Genomic DNA, 20519 nt, shown 5'->3' on the forward strand with positions numbered 1-20519 from the left:
GAGCAGGGAAATCCCGAAATGTTGATTATTTTATATTTCGCGTTTGCTCATAATCTTAAGCATATGAGTTTTGAAGTAATCATGGAGGGGGCGACATATCAAGTCTAAAAATAGAAAGGGGGAATTTAAACTAAATAGAGTTTATTATTTACCAATGACCTAAAAACTAATTTATATTATTAAACACGACTGCCAAACTAATGTTTAGCAGCAAAAAACAACTTGTTGGTGAAATTATGGTCATCTGGATACTATTTGATGAGCAACCTGTATCAATTAGAGCACAGGAAGTTTAAGTTCTGGAAAAATGTCAGTGACTCACCAAGCATGAACTTTACCACACAAGACTGATTTAGAGGGTCAAGAACATCATCCCGACTGTCAAGTACAAACACATGCTCTTTTAGGAGTATTGTTGCTATTCTTTGTACTAACATCTTAAAAATAGACTTACAGTTCTCTTACAGGCAAAGAATAAATCCAATTTCAACAAGAATTACTTCAACTGTAGTTTATTTTATTAAAAAGACCAGGGTGCAAATATGAAATTAAAAAAAAATAAAGACAAGCATATCATTTTTAGGCATTTAATACAAACTTAATAATATAAACTATTTCAGTCCCTCTTGACATGTAAGACACTGACTCAAAATACTTTGTTATGCCGTATTTTTTTTTTTATCAAGTATTGCACAATGTAGGTACAAAAATTAATATTCATACGATTACATTTGTTGTCCATAGTATAGCAAAATCTTTAACCTCTTAACAGAAAATACAATTCATCTTTCAGAAATAGCAAATATTCCTACACTTGAGTTTCACCACTAAAGGAATACTCTGTACACAATCTTTAGAATATCTGATGTACTTTTTTTTCTTTTTTTTTTTAAAGATGGATTTATTCAACGATTATCTTTTAAAAAAGAAAAATAAGGAAAAGCTGCTGCAGCCATCACGGATCACTGGAGTAGTAAAAAGATATAAATGCAACACCATGTCATAGAAACAATATATACTCTGGTATCTTACAAACTCTGTACTAAATTAAATTATACCATTAGAAAAAGACCAAGTAACCCCACTTAGTGCCAATTCATTAAAAAAATTAGCCTTGTCTTACTACCTGTAAAATACTGTAAGAGGCCAAAACTTTTTCTTTTTTCTCCAACGTTTTAGTATTTCTTTCAAGTTAGTAAAAAAACAAAAAAACAAAAAACAAATTGTGCTTGGTTGGCAAAAAGAAAACAATGCATGATTAATCGAAGTTTACCAAGCTTGGATGTGTTTGTACAAGCTTTTGATAGAAACAAACTCAAGGAATTCCAGTAAAAAAACAAACAAAAAACACCCTTGGGGACATGCGCTTGATGGACCAGACGCTATCAGGTTCTAGTAAGGGTCTAGAGTGTGCGTTATGTTTTCTTCTCCCAAGCCACTGTCATTCATAAATAAGCATCTTTGTGATGAGTTTAGTTTGCCATGACAGGCTGGAATTGCTGGTTAGAATACTGCATGTTGCTCAGACCGAAGTTGAGGCCGTCCGTGAGTGACTTGTCGTTGAGGCTTCCGTAGGCTGCGAACACGTCAAAGGCATTGTTGTACGGCGCAGGTCCAAGCCCCAGGGAACCTTCGCTGGGGAACACAGCTCTGGGGCTGGTCTGACCCTGGAGGTTGGGGAACACAAACTCCTTGGCGTTGGGGGAGAGAGCGGAGGCCTTCTGCTGCTGCTGCACCAGGCCCAGCCCGTACAGTGAGTGCATGGAGGTGGAAATAGCTTTCTGCTTAAGGAGGGTGTTGACATTCAGACCCAGGTGGCTGACGGGGGACGAGCGAGCCACCTTGTTGCTACTGCCGCCCGGGGCGTTGTTGCTGCGGCCGCCGCTCTTCATCTTGGTGGATCCGAATTTGGTGGCGGCAAAGGTAGCAGTGGTGAAGGTCAGAGGCTGGGTGGAACGTGGCATGAACGAGGGGCTGACGGTGGCCGACTGCTCAAAAGGTGGGGAAGGGGAGCTGGATTCCGAGGAAGGCCCGACGGGCTCCGTGATTGGCATAAAGACTTGTGCCTCGGGATTAAAACTGTTCTTGATCTCTTTGTCCAGTTCTGAGCCATTCTCACCGTTATCATCCACATATAGCACCTTGACCGGTCCCTTCTCTCCGATCTGGTAAGAAACCTCAAACGGATCAATCCACACGCTAAGGTCCTGAGGGAGGTTATTCCGGACATCTTCAATGTCCAGCCCGCTCTCTTTGGCTGCCTTCTCCACCACAGGATCCACTTTCTCCCCTACGTGGATGCATCTGTACCCCGAACCCTTGTATGGCTTATCTGGATACCAGTGGCCTTCATATTTTTTCCTCAGCTGGCTCTCGAGCTCTTCGCCAAAGATATTCACACGTCGTCGGGGGAGTTTGTTGTATAAATAGGAAATAATAAAGTTAAGTGCTACTTGAATTTCAAGCTGCATAGCTGCTTCAGTGACGAGTAGATTCTTCTTTCAGGAGTAGTTATTGCCCCAGGCAAAACTGCAAAAGCCACCAAGGCAGCAGTATTCAGTGAAGATTGGGTTGTCGTGGCTCAAATTGATATCCTTCCTGAAACGGGATAAGGTTTTGGACCCTGAAACGAGAGCAGAAAATGAGTCCGTAATTAATAAGCAGAATCTTGGGCAATCAAGGTATGAAGCAAGTGAGGCAGAACTGAGTGCACTTCTTCACTGCATCCATCAGAGGCATTTTTGGTTTGGCCTTTACTAAATTGAAGAACAAACAGACACACGCAGACCTCGGATACCATAAAATGTGTCAAAGCCACAATAATCTGCTCAACACCACACTGGCATAGAAACAGGTGTGCAGAACATCCAAAAAGAGGCTCTTAACCCTTGATTTCAACCCTACAGACCAACAGAAGACTAATAGAGTGAGAATACCTGGGCTAATTTTTTTTATTTAAAAAAGTAGCACACCAGTAGCATTGTATTACTTTCACACTGTTTACATTTAATGTACTAGCCTGGATTCATGTTGACATGACCAAAAAAAAAAGGTTACCACCTGGAGTTAAAAATACACATATATGTAAGAACATCCTATTGGATCACTGCTGTACGAGTGAGCATGTTTCACCTGGCAACAAATTATTAAACTGCTTAGGACTGCAAAAATTAGTAGACTAAATCGATTAAAAAAGAAGTTAGATTAATATTACACTGCTACAATTAATCGTTGAATGAGTTACCAACAAAAATGTATCAAATAGGGATCGCATTGTGTGCAAAGTACTAAAATATGATGGCATAGTTGCCACACAGCCGCTGCAATAAAGCGCACATGAGAGAGAGGATGCTCTTACCTGAAAAGTTGAGTTGTTTTTCATGGTTTTTTTCATTAAATCACACATTTAAAGTTTCATTTCAATGCCGATGTACATTTATTAAGAAAAAAAAATAAAGGTTTAAACAAGCAAAAAAAAACATTTATTTTAACAGCTTTCCCTATAATATGATTGAATTGAACAAACCACTTGATAGATGACATTGGGAAATAATACATAGCTGCAACCCTAAAACTGCAGTGTGCAGCTTGCCAAAGACAGATTCTATAGTCATGGAAAATCATTCATCAGTTTCAGAAGATGAACATCTTAGAAATTGCCCAGCGCAATATTAATAAGCGGAAAGACAGCGGGGAAATATTTGTGCACTAGTCCATATCACCCATCATCAATACAATAGCATGATTATATTGCAACTCTGGAGAGTAACATTGAAGATAACACAGCAAATGTGTGTCGTAATCAAAGCTAAATTGTGTCTAACGAGATATTATGCTTTTGCGTAGTCCCGGCATTTCCTCAAACACCGTCTTTAACCTTTTAAACAGAAGCTGTTCTTCTGGAATGAGTGCGCAACATGTAATTCTCTTCCGAAACACTCAGGACAGTGTTTTCAAATCGGTGAGACAACTATTTAGCTTGATCGCTTCCTTTGTGACAAGTAAACAATGGCAACTCGAAGACAGGCAATGAGTGTTATTGGAGTTAAAACTAATTTATGTCAGTCACTTTTATTCCACACGTTGACGTGAAATTGACAGAAGCAATTGCAAAAGTGGGCTTTACGTACTGTGAAAAAGTTGAATGTGATCAGGAAATAATGTGCCAAGTCATTACCAGCCTTTATGTCCATTCGTGTTAGACCTTTTGTCTGTCCAGGCAGTGTATTATTTTGTTTATTTTTTATTAGGAGCAGGTGTTCAGGTCTCAAGTTTAACAGGCTCTCTAATTATTTTTTAATCTTAAATTATTGCTATTGGATGAAATTTAAGCAAATGCCTATTCTTAATAATAAATGACAAAAAGATCTACTAGTGAACAGTACGGTTGTTTCTTGGCACTACGCGCTCCCAACTTAGCCGCTTAATTCTATCGCAGATTTTAGTCGAGAATATTATTTGTATTTTTGGACTAAAATAAGCATTTAAATGACCAAATTAAGTAAAACTATCAATACTACACAAACCAGTCAAAGCGCACTTTTCAGTATTGTGGCCCCCTAATGCTTCAGGCCCTATCATTCCGCATTAAAATATTATATTAAAGTAAACATGAATATGTAGGTGTTATTTTATGTGTAAGTGGCTTTCATAAAGTTTAAAAGAAAAAAAAAACACATTAAGGTCATAAACAGGTATTTTAAGCTCGGACCAAGAAAATATTAAGACTCCTTTTTGACACTCGGTCCATTCTGTAGCATGGGAAATGTAATAGTATTCAGTTACTGTTGAGCCCCAAGCTCGAAAATAGCAATCAAAAATGCACAATGAAAAGGGTACAGTATGGAAATCCCAGGTCCAAATCCATGGCAAGTCGTTCTACAGACAAGACTATTTTATCTTTGATCGCCATGAGACGACATCACTGGAGCAAAAGCATTCTGGTGCACTTTGCCGCTTGCAGAGAGGTGGAGCTTTACTGCCCTGTTTGGATTACAGTTGAGTGCATTGCTAACGTAATAGAGATTGTTATTTCGACTGCTTAAGTAGGATGGAATAAAAGCTTATCAGAAAAGAAAAACAGTAGGCAAGACAATTAGAGACATTTTTTATCAAACTTACAAGTCATCAAAACATCTCTCCTAATACCAATCACACACTTGCGGCTTCACTACTATAAGAAAATGCTAAATTATCTTACATTACGATCGTGAATTGTCAGATGTTTTGTAATGTAATCTGTGATATGTCAACTTAAATACATGTTTTCTGACAGATTTAAATTAAGTGTATATTATTTTATAACTTCTTCTGATTGATAGTCTGCAATTACAAAATGTTGATCAGGCTGAATATTACATTTTAAAAATAAATAGAGAAGGTTAAAACATTGTTATGCAGACATATGACTACCATTAACTTATACAACATGTATAGAATTTCAGAAGCATTTATTCAGGTAGAAATACCACAGATTACAGTACCAAACATCTTTGACAGTCAAACCATGATCATAACAATCTACATGTTGTGTTAGTGTGTGAAAATGGTATCTAAAGATTGTGTCTCTCCTCTCCTCTAAATGCAATTGCTACGACGGCAGGAATACAAATTCTGTATTCCTACAAAACACAATCTGGCAAGACACATACGCACTGCATGCTTTCTTTTTTTATTATTGTAATTATTATTTATTTATCTATTTTTTTAATTGGACAATTGCAATTTGATTATTACTTTGACTTCAGTTATTATATTATGGGCCTGTTGAAAAAGGACAGTGGAACTTCAGTTATGGAAAATTTCATGTTACCATGGCAACACGTTTCAAGAAAATCCTTCTTCTGGTCCCATTGAATAGGTACCCCTTGGCTAATTTAATTGGTAATTACCTCTTCTTCGAGCTCAGCCATACTTTCACATAGCTCGGCTGTACTTTCAAATAGCTCGGTGCTTAATATCTCATTTTGTTCACGCACTTGTCAAATGGCCTTCACCATCTGCAGCCAAATAGATGACCTCCCTTGAAATCACCTGGCAGCCCCTCTCCTCCGGTGTTTCTCGGCCTAGTATTTGTACAGCGGCGTAACTATAAGTTCAATGGGCAAACAAGATGGCCATCTCATAAAAAAAATGTAAAAAACATGGTTTTTGATAATTGGTGCTATCAAGCAAGTATGCCAACAGTTAGTGTGTGTTGTGTTAATGTAAGCATGCTAACATTTTGTAAGGTTTTAGGCTAATTGTGTATGTTTATATCCAAAAATCATGAATTTTGATACTTGACGCCATCATCTCTTATATTATTAGCATGCCAGTGTTTTATGCGAGCAGTTCTGCTAATTGTGTCTGTTTACATCTTAAAATACTGTATTCTAATATTTAGCACTATCTTAGAAGTATACCAACTTGTCCAATGTCATGTTAATTTTAGCATGCTAATGTTCATGTTAGCTTATTGGCTAAGCTTGTATGTTTAAACCTAAAAACCTTAGAGTTTGACCCATGACGTCATCTTGAAAATATGCTAACATCCCTTACTATAACATGCCAACGTTTTATGCTTTATTTTTAACTATTTATGTATGTTTAAAACTTAAAATCATAGATTTGGATACTTTTACCATTTTAAAAGTATGCCAGCATCGACCGACCCAGGACCAGAGGTTCAGGGCACAGATAGCAGGCCCATCAGCATTTCTGTGGGAATTTTCTAGTCATTTAAAGTGTTTTTATGTCCTTTTTGTGTTGAGCAGTTTACAAAAGCATAATGTTTTAAAAAAAAGCGGCGGCGGCAATGACCAAGAAGAACGCGGAGTTGGAATATAAATACAACACTTTATGTACATATTTATATACATATTTATTAAATATTTACATATTTATATAATATTTAACTACAAGCTCCATTCACAGACAGAGTCCCATTGCTTTTATGAGCGGTCGAGCGAGTCAAAAGCCGGAAAAAAAAATAAAATAAATAAATAAAAAATATACATATTTTTTTTAATTTGTAGCGGCCTTAATTGTTTTGTGGCGGGCCACCACAAATAAATGAATGTGTGGGAAACCCTGGGTTGGGGTTAGGGCTGGGCGATATATAGCGGGTTTGTCTCCGTGCGATTAAGAAAATTACCAAATCGTAATATTAGAGTATACGTTCGCACGCAGGACTTTTAGCTGCAGGCATTACACTTCAGGCTCTCCTCGCTCTTTACTGTGTCTTCTTACAGACAAGCAGGCCCACATTCTTACATACGTCACAAACTGTCACGTCATATGTCACATACACGCCCTCGCCCAGCAGAGAGCTAGCGGCGTTGCTAACGTTAGCTGCTAACGTAGCCGTACGAGAGAAAGATGGTGTATATCTGGTAACAAATGAAGGAAGACTTGATTCCGAATAAAAACAGCAGGATTTCCATCGTCTGATGGTGGTTCGGCTTCAAGTGGGAATATGTCGAACAGACAACCGTAATTTGTCAAGTGTGGGGGGAAAGCGTTGCTATAAAAAGTAGCATCACTGCTAATATGTAGCATCATTTGTAAAGTCACTTGCTAGAGAATGAAGAGAATTTAATAACCTTAGTAACATACTACATAGTGAAGGACGAATACTATTTGATTTCCTATTTTGCAGCTCATTTTTATTTGACACTTTAAATGTCTCTGACACCTTGCAATTTATGTTTTGGAAATGACTTGAATGTTTGTGCCATTGCTTAATAACTTTAATAAATACACTTTTGGTCAATTGACTTAGTTGTGATTTCAGTCTCTGCATGAAAGTTTAAAAGTAGCATAAATAATGCAGTATGAAGAAGAATGTTTTAATGTATACACATAGAATCACCATACTGCTGTGATTATATGCATCAAGTGTTCATTCAAGGCCAAGGCAAAATATCGTATATCGCGATATGGCCTAAAAATATTGCGATATTAAAAAAAGGCAATATCGCCCAGCCCTAGTTGGGGTATTACCACAAGTTACAAAGGAGGTGTTTCTTTTAAACAGAACACCTTATGTTCTGAAATTATCAGAAGTAAATTATATTTAACTTTGGTATAACATAATCAAAATTAACTACAGTGGATTTTTTCCCTCATTTGTCCAAAATCTCCTGAATTACCTTTGAAGTAGAAACAAAAGTACACACACGAAACTCCCAACGCTACAAGTTCGCTCAAACACACAACTTCATTTTTCTTGGCTCTCACCAAACTCTGGCTTCTTCACAGTCCTAACCTGACTCACGCCAGATCCTTGTAGTTTGTTGAGCTCCACACAAGGATCTGGGACTTCTCAATAAGATGTATTTCAGAAGGCAGGGACTTGTAAAAAAAAAAAAAAAAAAATTATACGATTGGATAAACCACTTGTCCGTTATTTTGAATGATGTGATACTTCCACAATTTAGATCCAAATCAACCCGTGACGCTGATGAGAGCCACGCTGGGGTATCCAGCGTCAGACCAGCCGACATATTGGATAAGGACAGAGCGAAAAGTTCTCTGTTCATCTTTTAAATAATTAATATTCGATAGATTTGACCAAACAGTTGCAATAGCAGAATCAATGTCAGCACAAGACTCCTCGCTGGGTGCCCCCATTGTTGTTTGAATCAAACAGTGGCTTCAGCGCCACATCTATGAAATCCAGCCTGGCGATCCTGATTGGTTCATTATTTTTTGCCATCTTGAAGGAGTTTGCATTAACCTTGAGCCCAGATCTTTGTGTGGAGAACAGCGAAATACAAGGATCTGGCGAGAGTCAGGTTGGTCTAACCCCTTTGCAAAGTTGCAAACACACACAGACACCACACTGACCCCTAGTGGAGTACTCTCAGGACTACATTGGAAAATTCAATTTTTTTTCCCCACCTGGCTTCATATTGATGTTGTTTTATTGGCCCTGCCCTATGATATGTATATCTATTTGTGTTTATCCATCCATCCATCCATTTTCTGCCGCTTATTCCTGTTCGGGGTCGCGGGGGGCGCTGGCGCCTATCTCAGCTACAATCGGGCAGAAGGCGGGGTACACCCTGGACAAGTCGCCACCTCATCGCAGGGCCAACACTATTTGTGTTTAATCGCGATTTTTTTCAAATTAACAATGATTGCCAAGGGTGTACCATGCCTACCGCCTGAATGCAGCTGGGATAGGCTCCAGCGACCCCGAAAGGGACAAGCGGTAGAAAATGGATGAATATTTTAATCTATTGATACTAACTCCTACTTAATGGGAATTAATTCACTATGGTCAGACCCAGAATAATTAAAGGGGAACATTATCACCAGATTTATGTAAGCGTCAATATATACCTTGATGTTGCAGAAAAAAGACCATATGTTTTTTTAACCGATTTCCGAACTCTAAAAGGGTGAATTTGGCGATTTAAACGCCTTTCAATTGTTCGCTGTCGGAGCAATGACCTTTCAGTTGTGACGTTACGATGGGAAGCAATCCACCATTTTCTCAAACACATTACACACACAATTCAAATGAGCTCTGTTATTTTCCGTTTTTTCGACTGTTTTCCGTACCTTGGAGACATCATGCCCCGTCGGTGTGTTGTCAGAGGTTGTAACAACACGATCAGGGACGGATTCAAGTTGTCTTACGTGAAGTGTGCATCGATTAGCACGGCATGCTAATCGATGCTAACATGGCAGAAATGGCAAGAATGTGTGGATATCCTGCGACACTCAAAGCAGATGCATTTCCAACGATAAAGTCAATGAAATCACAAAGGTTAGTTGTGTTGATGTTATTGACTTATGTGCTAATCAAACATTTTCGGTCACGGCATGACTGCCAGCTAATCGATGCTAACATGCTACTTAGGCTAGCTGTATGTACATTTGCAGCTATATTTGCATCCAGCCTTTCCCTCCAACCACATTTAATGCCAAACAAACACTTACCAATTGACGGATTTAAGTTGCTCCAGTGGTCAAAAGATGCAATCGTTGGTTGGAAGGCAATCGCCGAATAGCTTCAATAGCTGTTCGCTCAAAAGCTTTAGTATCTTCTTCAATTTCGTTTTCGCTATCTGCCTCCACACTCCAACCATCCGTTTCAATACATGCGTAATATGTTGAATTGCTTAAGGCGCTAAAATCCGAGTCTGAATCCCAGCTAATGTCGCTATTCTTGCGGTTCTACCCGCCATGTTTGTTTGTATTGGCATCACTATGTGAGGTCACAGGAAAATGGACGGGTGGATTTTTAGATAGCGAAAATCCGGCACCTTAAAGCCTTTTTTCGGGATATTCCAAGATGGGTAAAATTTTGAAAAAAACTTCGAAAAATAAAATAAGCCACTGGGAACTGATTTTTATTGGTTTTAACCCTTCTGAAATTGTGATAATGTTCCCCTTTAACAGCGATAAACCAGGGGTTTACTGCATAAGTACATGAAGTTGTGATAGAAATTAAAGGATAGTTCCTCCACGTCTTTAAAGACCTACTGAAACCCACTACTATCCACCACGCAGTCTGATAGTTTATAGATCAATTATGAAATATTAACATTGCAACACATGCCAATACGGCCTTTTTAGTTGACTAAATTGCAATTTTAAATTTCCCCGGAGTTTTGTCTTGAAAACGTCGTGTAATGATGACGTGTACGCAAGACGTCACAAGTTTTTAGGAAGTATGAGCGCAGCGCACACACACAGCTAAAAGTCGTCTGCTTTAACGGCATAATTACACAGTATTGTGGACATCTGTGTTGCTGAATCTTTTGCAATTTGTTCAAATAATATTGGAGAAGTCATAGTAGAAAGATGGAGTTTGGAAGCTTTAGCCTTTAGCCACACAAACACACGGTGATTCCCTGTTTAAAATTCCTGGAGGTGAAACTTTACTATGGACCAGAGTGCGGTCAAACCAACATGAATCACGACGGAATGTCAACCAGCAGGTTTCGGTGAGAAAATTGTGGTTAAAAAGTCGCTTCCTACCGGAGATCAGCTGAGCTTGTGCCGTCCATAGCTGCCGTCGACTCCCCTGAGACACTGCGCGTCAACACACCCGTGGAAACACCCTTCCGACTATCAGGTACTATATAAACTCACTAAAACACTAGCAACACAATAGAAAGATAAGGGATTTCCCAAATTATCCTAGTAAATGTGTTTAAAAACATCAGAATCCGTCCCAATGCAATCGCGTTTTTTTTTACTTTTTTTTTTTTTTTTCCTAGTCCGTCGCTATCAATATCCTCAAACACAAAACTTTCATCCGCGCTCAAATTAAATGGGGAAATTGTCGTTTTCTCGGTCCGAATGGCACTTTTTGTTGGAGGCTCCCATTAAAATCAATGTGAATATGTGAGAAGCCCCCACACTTGTGATGTCATCGTCTGCGACTTCCAGTTGAGGCAGGGCTTTTCACTTAACATCGAAAGTTGCGAACTTTATCGTGGATGTTCTCTACTAAATCCTTACAGCAAAAATATGGCAATATCGTGGAATGATCAAGTATGACACAGAATGGACCTGCTATCCCCATTTAAATAAGAAAATGTCATTTCAGTAGGCCTTTAATATGCAACAGTAAGTGGCTCCTTTCAGCTCGACCATATCAACCTGCTATTAATAAACACAAGCCACTGAGTCACATACGTTGTCAGCAGTGTGTTCCTCGGGGGCCTTGTGTGACGGATAAAGACACCAATGGGTGACCTCTGCGGACAGACGGAAAACGTCAATAAACCACACGCCTTTTGAGGACATGTTCGGACCAAACGCCCAAACTTGCACGTCGGGGTGGAGCTTTTATACAGTGTATGCATACGAGGACTACCCAGGCTGTTACATAAATCAACATCCAAAGTCCAACCAAGACTAAAAAAAATTAAAAATAAATAAAAACTCCGGACAGATTTGGAGGACATTTATACAAAATACATGTACTTTATCGTCATCATCTCTGACGAAATTGCCATGACTAGCATTAGCTGGACAGCTTGCTGTGAGGGGCGTGAAAGCCAAGTAGAGCTAGCTTGGTTTTATCTGGGAATTCTGTTCAAGTGTAGCTTATCATTATTGACTTCGAGGCTACACCGAGTAAAAATAGTTTTTATTAAAAAAAAAAAAAAAAAAGGTGCTGACAATGACAACATTAAAAAAAACGTCAACATGAGATAAACTCACGTTCTTCGGGTACTGGCTGTTCCGGCTAGCAATAGCATGATTAGATGTTGCATTCGACAAATAGTACGTGACTAACATTTAATAACAGTGTGTCACCGCCTGAAAACGCACGAAGCCAAAGACACACTTATATCAATTCAAGTTATCAAATATGGGACTGTTTTTGACTTGTACTTACATGGAAAATTACAGCACGTCCTCTTGCAATTGCAGGCTTCCGTTTCAGGTTTTCAAAGTGCTGTTTTTTTTTTTTTCCACATAAGTAAAAAAAAAAAACAATTACGTCGATGGTGTGTCTTTATGATCCAAGCGGTTGTTGTCCTTCTGTGGGGTGGGAGGCTATATTTTTGCAAGATTCCAATCCGAAATGACCGCTCAGGTGACTTCCCACAGCCTGAGAGTTTGTAGCACTATGTCCTTTAAAAAGTGATGGCGACTTGTTTATATGGTATCCCTCCGCCACGGGCACGGTGGAGATGGCGATGAGGCTGCTAGAGGTCGACACCCACCAGAGCGACTCTATTGGCTGAACGTCACACGTCACCAACACCCACCAAATCTAAGCTCTTTGATTGGAGGATTTCGTGCTCAATCAACCGTGAGGGCTCTATTTACGGCAGTGCTGTGCCTCTCGTGTGCTATGAACTATTTTCTTGCTTTCAATTATTCAAAAGCGGCTTTAACGTGATCAAATAATAATGATAATGAATGCAATTATTTAATGTAATAGTTCATGTCCAAAATCACCTATATTCCATTAATAATTTAATGTAACACCAAGCCCTTTTAGAATAAGAGCTGCCAGGTTGAAGTCTATTTACTGTCTTGTTTCATGACAGATTCTCCACTTTAAAGGGGAACATTATCACAATTTCAGAAGGGTTGAAACCAATAAAAATCCTTTCCCAGTTCCTTATTTTATTTTTCAAAGTTTTTTTCAAAATTTTACCCATCGTGGAATATCCCGAAAAAAGGCTTTAAAGTGCCTGATTTTCGCTCTCTGTGAAGCCACCGTCCATTTCCGTGTAACATCATCCAGTGATATACATGCTATACAGGCGGATAGCACAGCAAGATATAGCAACATTAGCTCAGATTCAGACTCGGATTTCAGCGGCTTAAGCGATTCAACAGATTACGCATGTATTGAAACGAATGGTTGCTGTATGGAGGCAGATAGCGAAATCGAAATTGAAGAAAAAACTGAAGCTATTGAGCGAATAGCTATTGACGCTATTCGGCCATGTGCAGACCAAACGACCGAGACACTGGAGCAACTTAAATCTGTCGATTGGTAAGTGTTTGTTTGGCATTAAATGTGGTTGGAGGGAAACGCTGGATGCAAATAAAGCTACAAATGTACATACAGCTAGCCTAAATAGCATGTTAGCATCGATTAGCTGGCAGTCATGCCGTGACCAAATATGTCTGATTAGCAAATAAGTCAATAACAAACAAAACTCACCTTTGTGATTTCGTTGACTTTATTGTTGGAAATGCATCTGCAGGATATCCATACATCTCTGTGCCATGTCTGCCTTAGCATTGCCGGTAAAATGTGCAGACCAAACGATTGGGACTTTCGCATCTTGTGACACTGGAGCAACTTTAATCCGTCGATTGGTAAGCGTTTGTTTGGCATTAAATGTGGATAGAGAGAAAGGCTGGATGCAAATATAGCTACAAATGTACATCCAACTATCCTAAATAGCATGTTAGCATCGATTAGCATGCCATGCTAATGGATGCACATTCTACGTAAATCAACTTGAATCCGTCCCTGATCGTGTTGTTTGTTACACCCTTCCGAAAACACACCGGCGAGGCATGATGTCTCCAAGGTATGGAAAACGGTCGAAAAAACGGAAAATAACAGAGCTGATTTGACTCGATGTTTATAATGTGTTCCAGAAAATGGCGGTTAACTACCTAGGTGACGTCACAACGTGACGTCATCGCTCCGAGAGCAAATAATAGAAAGGCGTTTAATTCGCCAAAATTCACCCATTTTGAGTTCGGAAATCGGTTAAAAAAATATATGGTCTTTTTCCTGCAACATCAAGGTATAAATTGACGCTTTCATAGGTATGGTGATAATGTTCCCCTTTAACACCATTTGCTGGAGCAACACACACCTGTCTCTAGTTGTGTTCCCTGCTTCACTGCAAATACATTTTGATGATCCAAGACCCAGCTGTCTGCACAAATAAACAGACAACAGTCTCTTGCTACCTGTCATTGAAGTAATCTTTATCAAAAGGCTTTTGAGCAGGGGAAATAATTGCACACTGATTCCTGGCAGTGTTGTGGCACCTGCATGCAGGCTACTTGTTCCCAGCAGCTCAGCAGTGCAGGGATTAAGTTCTCCTCTGTCAGGCCGGGCTAGCTAGGGTGCTTGATGCCACAGCCTGTTCTTACCTAACATGGGCTCTTGCACTCTGCGTTTGCACAATAAACGCAATGCCACATGAATTGTACAGGCTGGGGGTAGGCAGCACGGTGAGAGACTAGCCAGATCTTTGGAGGCGAAGAAGCGTGCTGGATAAGCTTATAAATAAAATGTTGTCTCTATTCATTAACATTATCCAAAACAAACTCAAATACATGGAATATACATACTTTTTTTTAGAGCAAGGAACAACTGTTGATTATTCTGCTTGCAATATCTAATAGGACCTCCTGGAAGGACTGTACATTATGCATGGTTTATGTTTAGCTCGGTGCTATACTCCTAAGCAGTCAGGTCCAAAAGTAGCTGCAGGGCTGCAGGATGCTGCAGGCACAGCGGATAGTTCTTACTCCAGATTGAGCACCAGCGGGGGTGAGAGATGAGTCCCCCAGCCCTGCCACCACAAATGTGCACTAATGTGATGGATGATATGAACACACGCTAAACATATCATTAGGTCCTCGCAGAAACACCTAGGCCGTCTTTATACCTCAAGATAGATAGATAGATAGATAGATAGATAGATAGATAGATAGATAGATAGATAGATAGATAGATAGATAGATAGATAGATAGATAGATAGATAGATAGATAGATAGATAGATAGATAGATGGATAGAAAGAAAGAAAGATGGATAGACCCAAGGACTGGTTATTTCTATCATTGTTACAGTCGAACTTTAAAGGTAGTATGCAAACCTGTTCCAAGACACTGTTTAACTGACCCCCAATGCGTTCTTATACAAAAGTAAATGCCCCCAATGGGGAAAAAAAACTATTAAGAGTCATAATATTGCCTCCCTTAAACCATTAACTGTATGCATTCTTCAATGTCATTCAAGTGTGAGAAGAAGTAGAGCTCTGTGTAAGGACTTTGAATGTATAAACAAAATACAATACAACGAGGTCCCAATACCAAGATGTTCTCTTCCGATAAGATATAACGATTTTTGAGCTTTGAGCTTTGATCCTATACAATATCAGCATGAATCATACTTACTGATAGCATGTTGTGGTGTGGAGGCAGTTAGTTGAATGGTGCGGACACGTATGTTACCGGACACTTTCTATGCAGTACTGCTATGGAGAATTTTGTATCTGTAAGTAATACTCAACTGTAATTATTTGATACTTGTTTATATTGACTAATGTCATTTTAGACTTCAATATCTTTCAATGAAGGGGCACTTGTTACATATGTCTAGCTTGTGTGCTATTTTGTGTGTAGCAGCTGACTCCCTTTTGTAATTGACTTCACCAAAAAATGACCAAACTTGTGTGCTTGCTGGAATAACTTTAGCTGTTAACTGGCTGTCCAGCTTTGCACAAGTAAACGTGCTTCAGGACTGCTCATGTATCTGAGATTTTACACGCAAACCGATATAATCCAAAACACTACTTTTTTTTTTGTTGCTAATATCGGACTGAATATCCGATGTCAGTAGCACATCAGGACATTAGCAGATTAGTGAGGTTTAAAGAGGACCTATAATGATTTCAATCTACATTCCTAAAGGTCTAGTTAAAATGTTATTGATATGCTTTGGTGTAAAGTTTGCTCTACAGTCACTTTTATAAACATTTTTTGATATTCGTTTATAGAGGCGTACCTAGATTGCAAATAAAACCACGTTCACCATCTCCAAAGTTTCCGAATTTATCTTTTGAAAATAAACACTGTTAACTTACATATCCTGAAGACATCCCTGATGTTTCTTTCGAGACATGGTCGAATCTAAAGGCCTACTGAAACCCACTACTACCGACCATGCAGTCTGATAGTTTATACATCAATGATGAAATATTAACATTGCAACACATGCCAATACGGCGGTTTAGTTGACTAAATTGCAATTTTAAATTTCCCGCGGAGTTTCCCTGTTGAAAACGTCGCGGAATGATGACGCGTGCGCGTGACGTCACGTACTGTCAAAAAATATTAGCTCAGCACCAGTTACAGCTAAAAGTCGTCTCTTTTCATTGCATAATTACACAGTAATTTTGGACATCTGTGTTGCTGAATCTTTTGCAATTTGTTCAATTAATAATGGAGACTATAAGGAAAAATGCTGTTGGTGGAAAGCGGTGTATTGCAGCTGTCTTTAGCACCAAGACACAGACGGTGTTTCTTTGTTTTTAACACAGAGCGGTCAAGCGAACATGTTTTTCTAAGTCAACCAGCATGTTTTTGGATGTGAAAATTGGGATATACATCTTACCGGAGACATCATTGGATTATTTATCCTCCTGCAGTAGCTGTTTGAAAGGCAGCTGTGAGCTTGGCTCCTCGGCTTCTCTCTGAGACACTGCGTGTTCACCGCAGCCCATCCGACCTCGAGGTATATCTTTACAATCTCACTAAAACACTATTAAAACAATAAGCAGATAAGGGATCTTCCAGAATTATCTCAGTAAATGTGTCTAATTACATCTGAAACGCTCACACTGCCGCCGCCCGGAGCCGTCGCTTTTTATTTTAATTTTATTTTATTTTTTTTCTAGTCCTTCGCTGCTCCAATATCATCATCCACAAAATCTTTCATCCTCGCTCAAATTAATGGGGAAATTGTCGTTTTTCCGGTCCGAATAGCTCTTGCTGCTGGAGGCTCCCATTAAAAAACAATGTGAGGACGTGAGGAGCCCTCACCCCTGTGACGTCATCGTCTGCGACTTTCGGTAAAGGCGAGGCTTTTTTATCAGCACCAAAAGTTGCGAACTTTATCGTCGATGTTCTCTACTAAATCCTTTCAGCAAAAATATGTGCAATATCGCGAATTGATCAAGTATGACACATAGAATGGACCTGCTATCCCCGTTTCAATAAGAAAATCTCATTTCAGTAGGCCTTTAAACTTCATATTCATGATGTAGGTCATACCATTAGGTACACCTGCACACCGGCGCCAGTCGGTTCAGACTGCATGTCACACATTGGTGTTATTAGGCGCATGCCAAGATTGGACTAAAGTAATAGTCTTTGTTTTTTTGTTTCTTCACAGAGATGAGGAGCTCCTCCCTTCCTGAGTGCCTTTACCTAATGTCTAAATAAGAACATCTACCTCACTGTAATGTCACAACGCAGCAATAATCTTGCGAACAGAAACACCTACAACTGGCTGCACGCTCACGCCAAAATGCATAAGCCTTATGAGTTGTCTCTCTGCATTGTTTAACACGAGTATACCACATGGTAATAACATTAGAGTCAGAAAAAGACACAATTTATCATACAGTGGGGCAAAAAAGTATTTAGTCAGCCACCGATTGTGCAAGTTCTCCCACTTAAAGTGATGACAGAAGTCTGTAATTTTCATCTTAGGTGCACTTCAACTGTGAGAGACAGAATGTGAAAAAAAAAATCCAGGAATTCACACTGTAGGAATTTTAAATTCTTTCCTTAACACGGATCAATCGTCCTGTCCCCTTAGTAGAAAAACAGCCCCAAGCATGATATTTCCACCCCAATGCTTCACAGTAGGTGTGGGTGTTCTTGGTATGCAACTCAGTATTCTTCTTCCTCCAAACACGACGAGTTGGTTTATACCAAAAAATTCTATTTTGGTTTCACCTGACCACATGAAATTCTCCCAATCCTCTGCTGTATCATCCATGTATCCAGTTTGTTATAAACTCAACTTGTCGAGTTTGGTGGAAGAAGAATACTGAGTTGCATCCCAAGAACACCATACCTACTCTGAACCATGGGGGTGGAAACATCATGCTTTGGGCTCTTTTTTCTGCTAAGCGGACAGGACGATTGATCCGTGTTAAGGAAAGAATGAATGGGGCCATGTATCGTGAGATTTTGAGCCAAAACCTCCTTCCATCAGTGAGAGCTTTGAATGGTTGACCAAATACTTTTTTTCACATTCTGTCGCTCACAGTTGAAGTCTACCTATGATGAAAATTACAGACCTCTGTCATCATTTTAAGTGGGAGAACTTGCACAATCGGTGGCTGACTAATACTTTTTTGCCCCCACTGTATGTCCCCTTTGAGGAAAAGGAAAGGAGACATTTGACTTTCTGCATTGATTTTAAACTGTCATAAGTGTAAAAAGAAGTTAAACATGTAAAAACAATCTATCGTCACATTAAACATGGCTAATTTGGCAATGCACTGTTTAATTTGTAGTCTTGATTTAGCCATGTTATGCTAAGCCGTACAGACATGCGTCCAGCACACGTCCATTGCAGAGAGTTCAACTTTCCTGTTCAATCGTCAACGTGTCTGTGGAGGGAGGTTGTGATTAGAACACTTCAGGTAGAAAGATCAGGCGACCCCGTCTGGGTGGCTGGAGACAGAGCACCCTCAGATGGGGGCGTGGCATGGGCAGGACGGCGAGACGCAGCTGGCAGTTGATTAGATGTCGCAGGTGGTACGCGCTGATTTAATCAACTGTTGTCTTTAACAGTAAACGGCCACGCGGAGGAGAAGGCGGCTGCTGTTGGTGAGACTGAAAAAGTCAAGCAGAAAAGCGTGATCCTGAGCAAAATTGAAAATTAAAAACTACTGTCAAACCCGAACCACTGGCGTCCAGCGTGCATCTGTGGGAACTGTGAGTAAGAAGCTTACAGTGTCGTAAGTGTAAAAATAAGTTAATTGCATTAAAAGTCAAAACAATTTATCGTCACATTAAACATGGTTAAATGTGCAGTGTACATTCCATTGTTTTATTATTGAGCTTGTTTTAAACCACGTTATACTGAGCAGCCAGGACAGACACGCATGCAGCACTTCCGTCTTTCACCGGAAGCTCCATTGCAGAGAGTTCAATTTCCTGTTCAGTGTACAGCGTTACAGTTTTCCTCTCTGTAAAACAAAGAAAGCACAATAAAGCCTCGGAAAAAGCACCACACAGTGTAGTTAATTCCTCTGTCTTTGCTTAAGTCACACTCGATGACAGTTTCGTGCAACTTTTCAGGCATATATAGCTTAAAAAAAACGGTATGACATTTTTTAGAGTTGTCAAATCTTGAGGGTCCGCTCGATTACGCATGGAAAAATGTGTTTGAATAAAAACTTTGTTTATTTATTTAGAGGCCGCATTGCAATACAGCAGACAATAGACCATCAGGAGGTCCAAAATCTTTATATAACCTGTAAGTGGGTGTAAATTTTGGCTACTGGCTGTTGGAATAATAGTCCCACAGCGTGCCTTACAATGACTTATTTGTTCTTTCCCCTCCAGAGAACGGATCGTGTGCAAGGTGAACGTTTCTTTGTTGTCGGGAGTCTCTGGCAGGGAGTTTGAGGTAAACACAGCTTAATGAAGTGAGATGTTTTAAGATGACTCATGCAAATTATTTGACTGAAGTCAGTCCACGTAGACAATTCTTCTCCACTCTCTTCACAAAGCTGTGAAATCCTTTGAGCATAGTGCATACAAACCAAACTCCCACATGTTCTTGTTGGCAGATTTGAAGCAGACATTGATTTAAGATTAAATTAAGCTGCAGAGGAAAACTATATGAAATATATGCCTAGTTGCTTGTTTACGACCAAAACTGGAAGAGAGGCTTCAAAGGCAGTGGTGTTATTTTGTTAGAAAGTAATTGAGTGTTGGTGAACCGAGAGAGTCTCATAAACATTGCTTATGTGAACATGCTCGGTAATGTTAGCTGTCACATTCTGCATTCTCTTCTTTTGGTTGCCTTTGGTTACACTGAGCATACAGATGGATTTATTAAAGCAGGCTGGTGGATTTCTATCTCAAAATATGCCTTTAATTTCTACTCCTATTGATTTCTCGGTGACATGTGTCTAGAATTTCTACATAATCAAAATAAAGAAGATACAGTACTTTATTTTCACATTAGAATAACTGACATAAATCCTTTTTTTAATGAGGCAGCTTATTTTTCCTTTATTTTCATCATTTTTGTAACCCTTTGTAATGTA

The 20519-nt window shown here is 39.4% G+C and overlaps 1 protein-coding gene across 1 annotated transcript; it reads right to left on the bottom strand.

Moving 5' to 3' along the window:
* Positions 1-496: 496 nt before the first annotated feature.
* Positions 497-12605, bottom strand: LOC133557883 (protein Tob1-like). The gene is made up of 2 exons (XM_061908788.1): positions 12347-12605; positions 497-2623 (listed from the first exon to the last, which is right to left on the bottom strand). Exon 2 carries the CDS (start codon positions 2469-2471, stop codon positions 1473-1475), a length of 999 nt encoding a protein of 332 aa, XP_061764772.1. The 5' UTR covers positions 2472-2623; positions 12347-12605; the 3' UTR covers positions 497-1472.
* Positions 12606-20519: the final 7914 nt, after the last annotated feature.

Source organism: Nerophis ophidion, linkage group LG08 (genome assembly GCF_033978795.1).
Source record: "Nerophis ophidion isolate RoL-2023_Sa linkage group LG08, RoL_Noph_v1.0, whole genome shotgun sequence".
Classification (NCBI taxonomy): Eukaryota; Metazoa; Chordata; class Actinopteri; order Syngnathiformes; family Syngnathidae; genus Nerophis; species Nerophis ophidion.

What these genes read in the sequence shown, in the direction of transcription:
- LOC133557883 (XM_061908788.1), bottom strand. Translation starts at nt 2,471, where the DNA reads ATGCAGCTTGAAATTCAAGTAGCACTTAACTTTATTATTTCCTATTTA.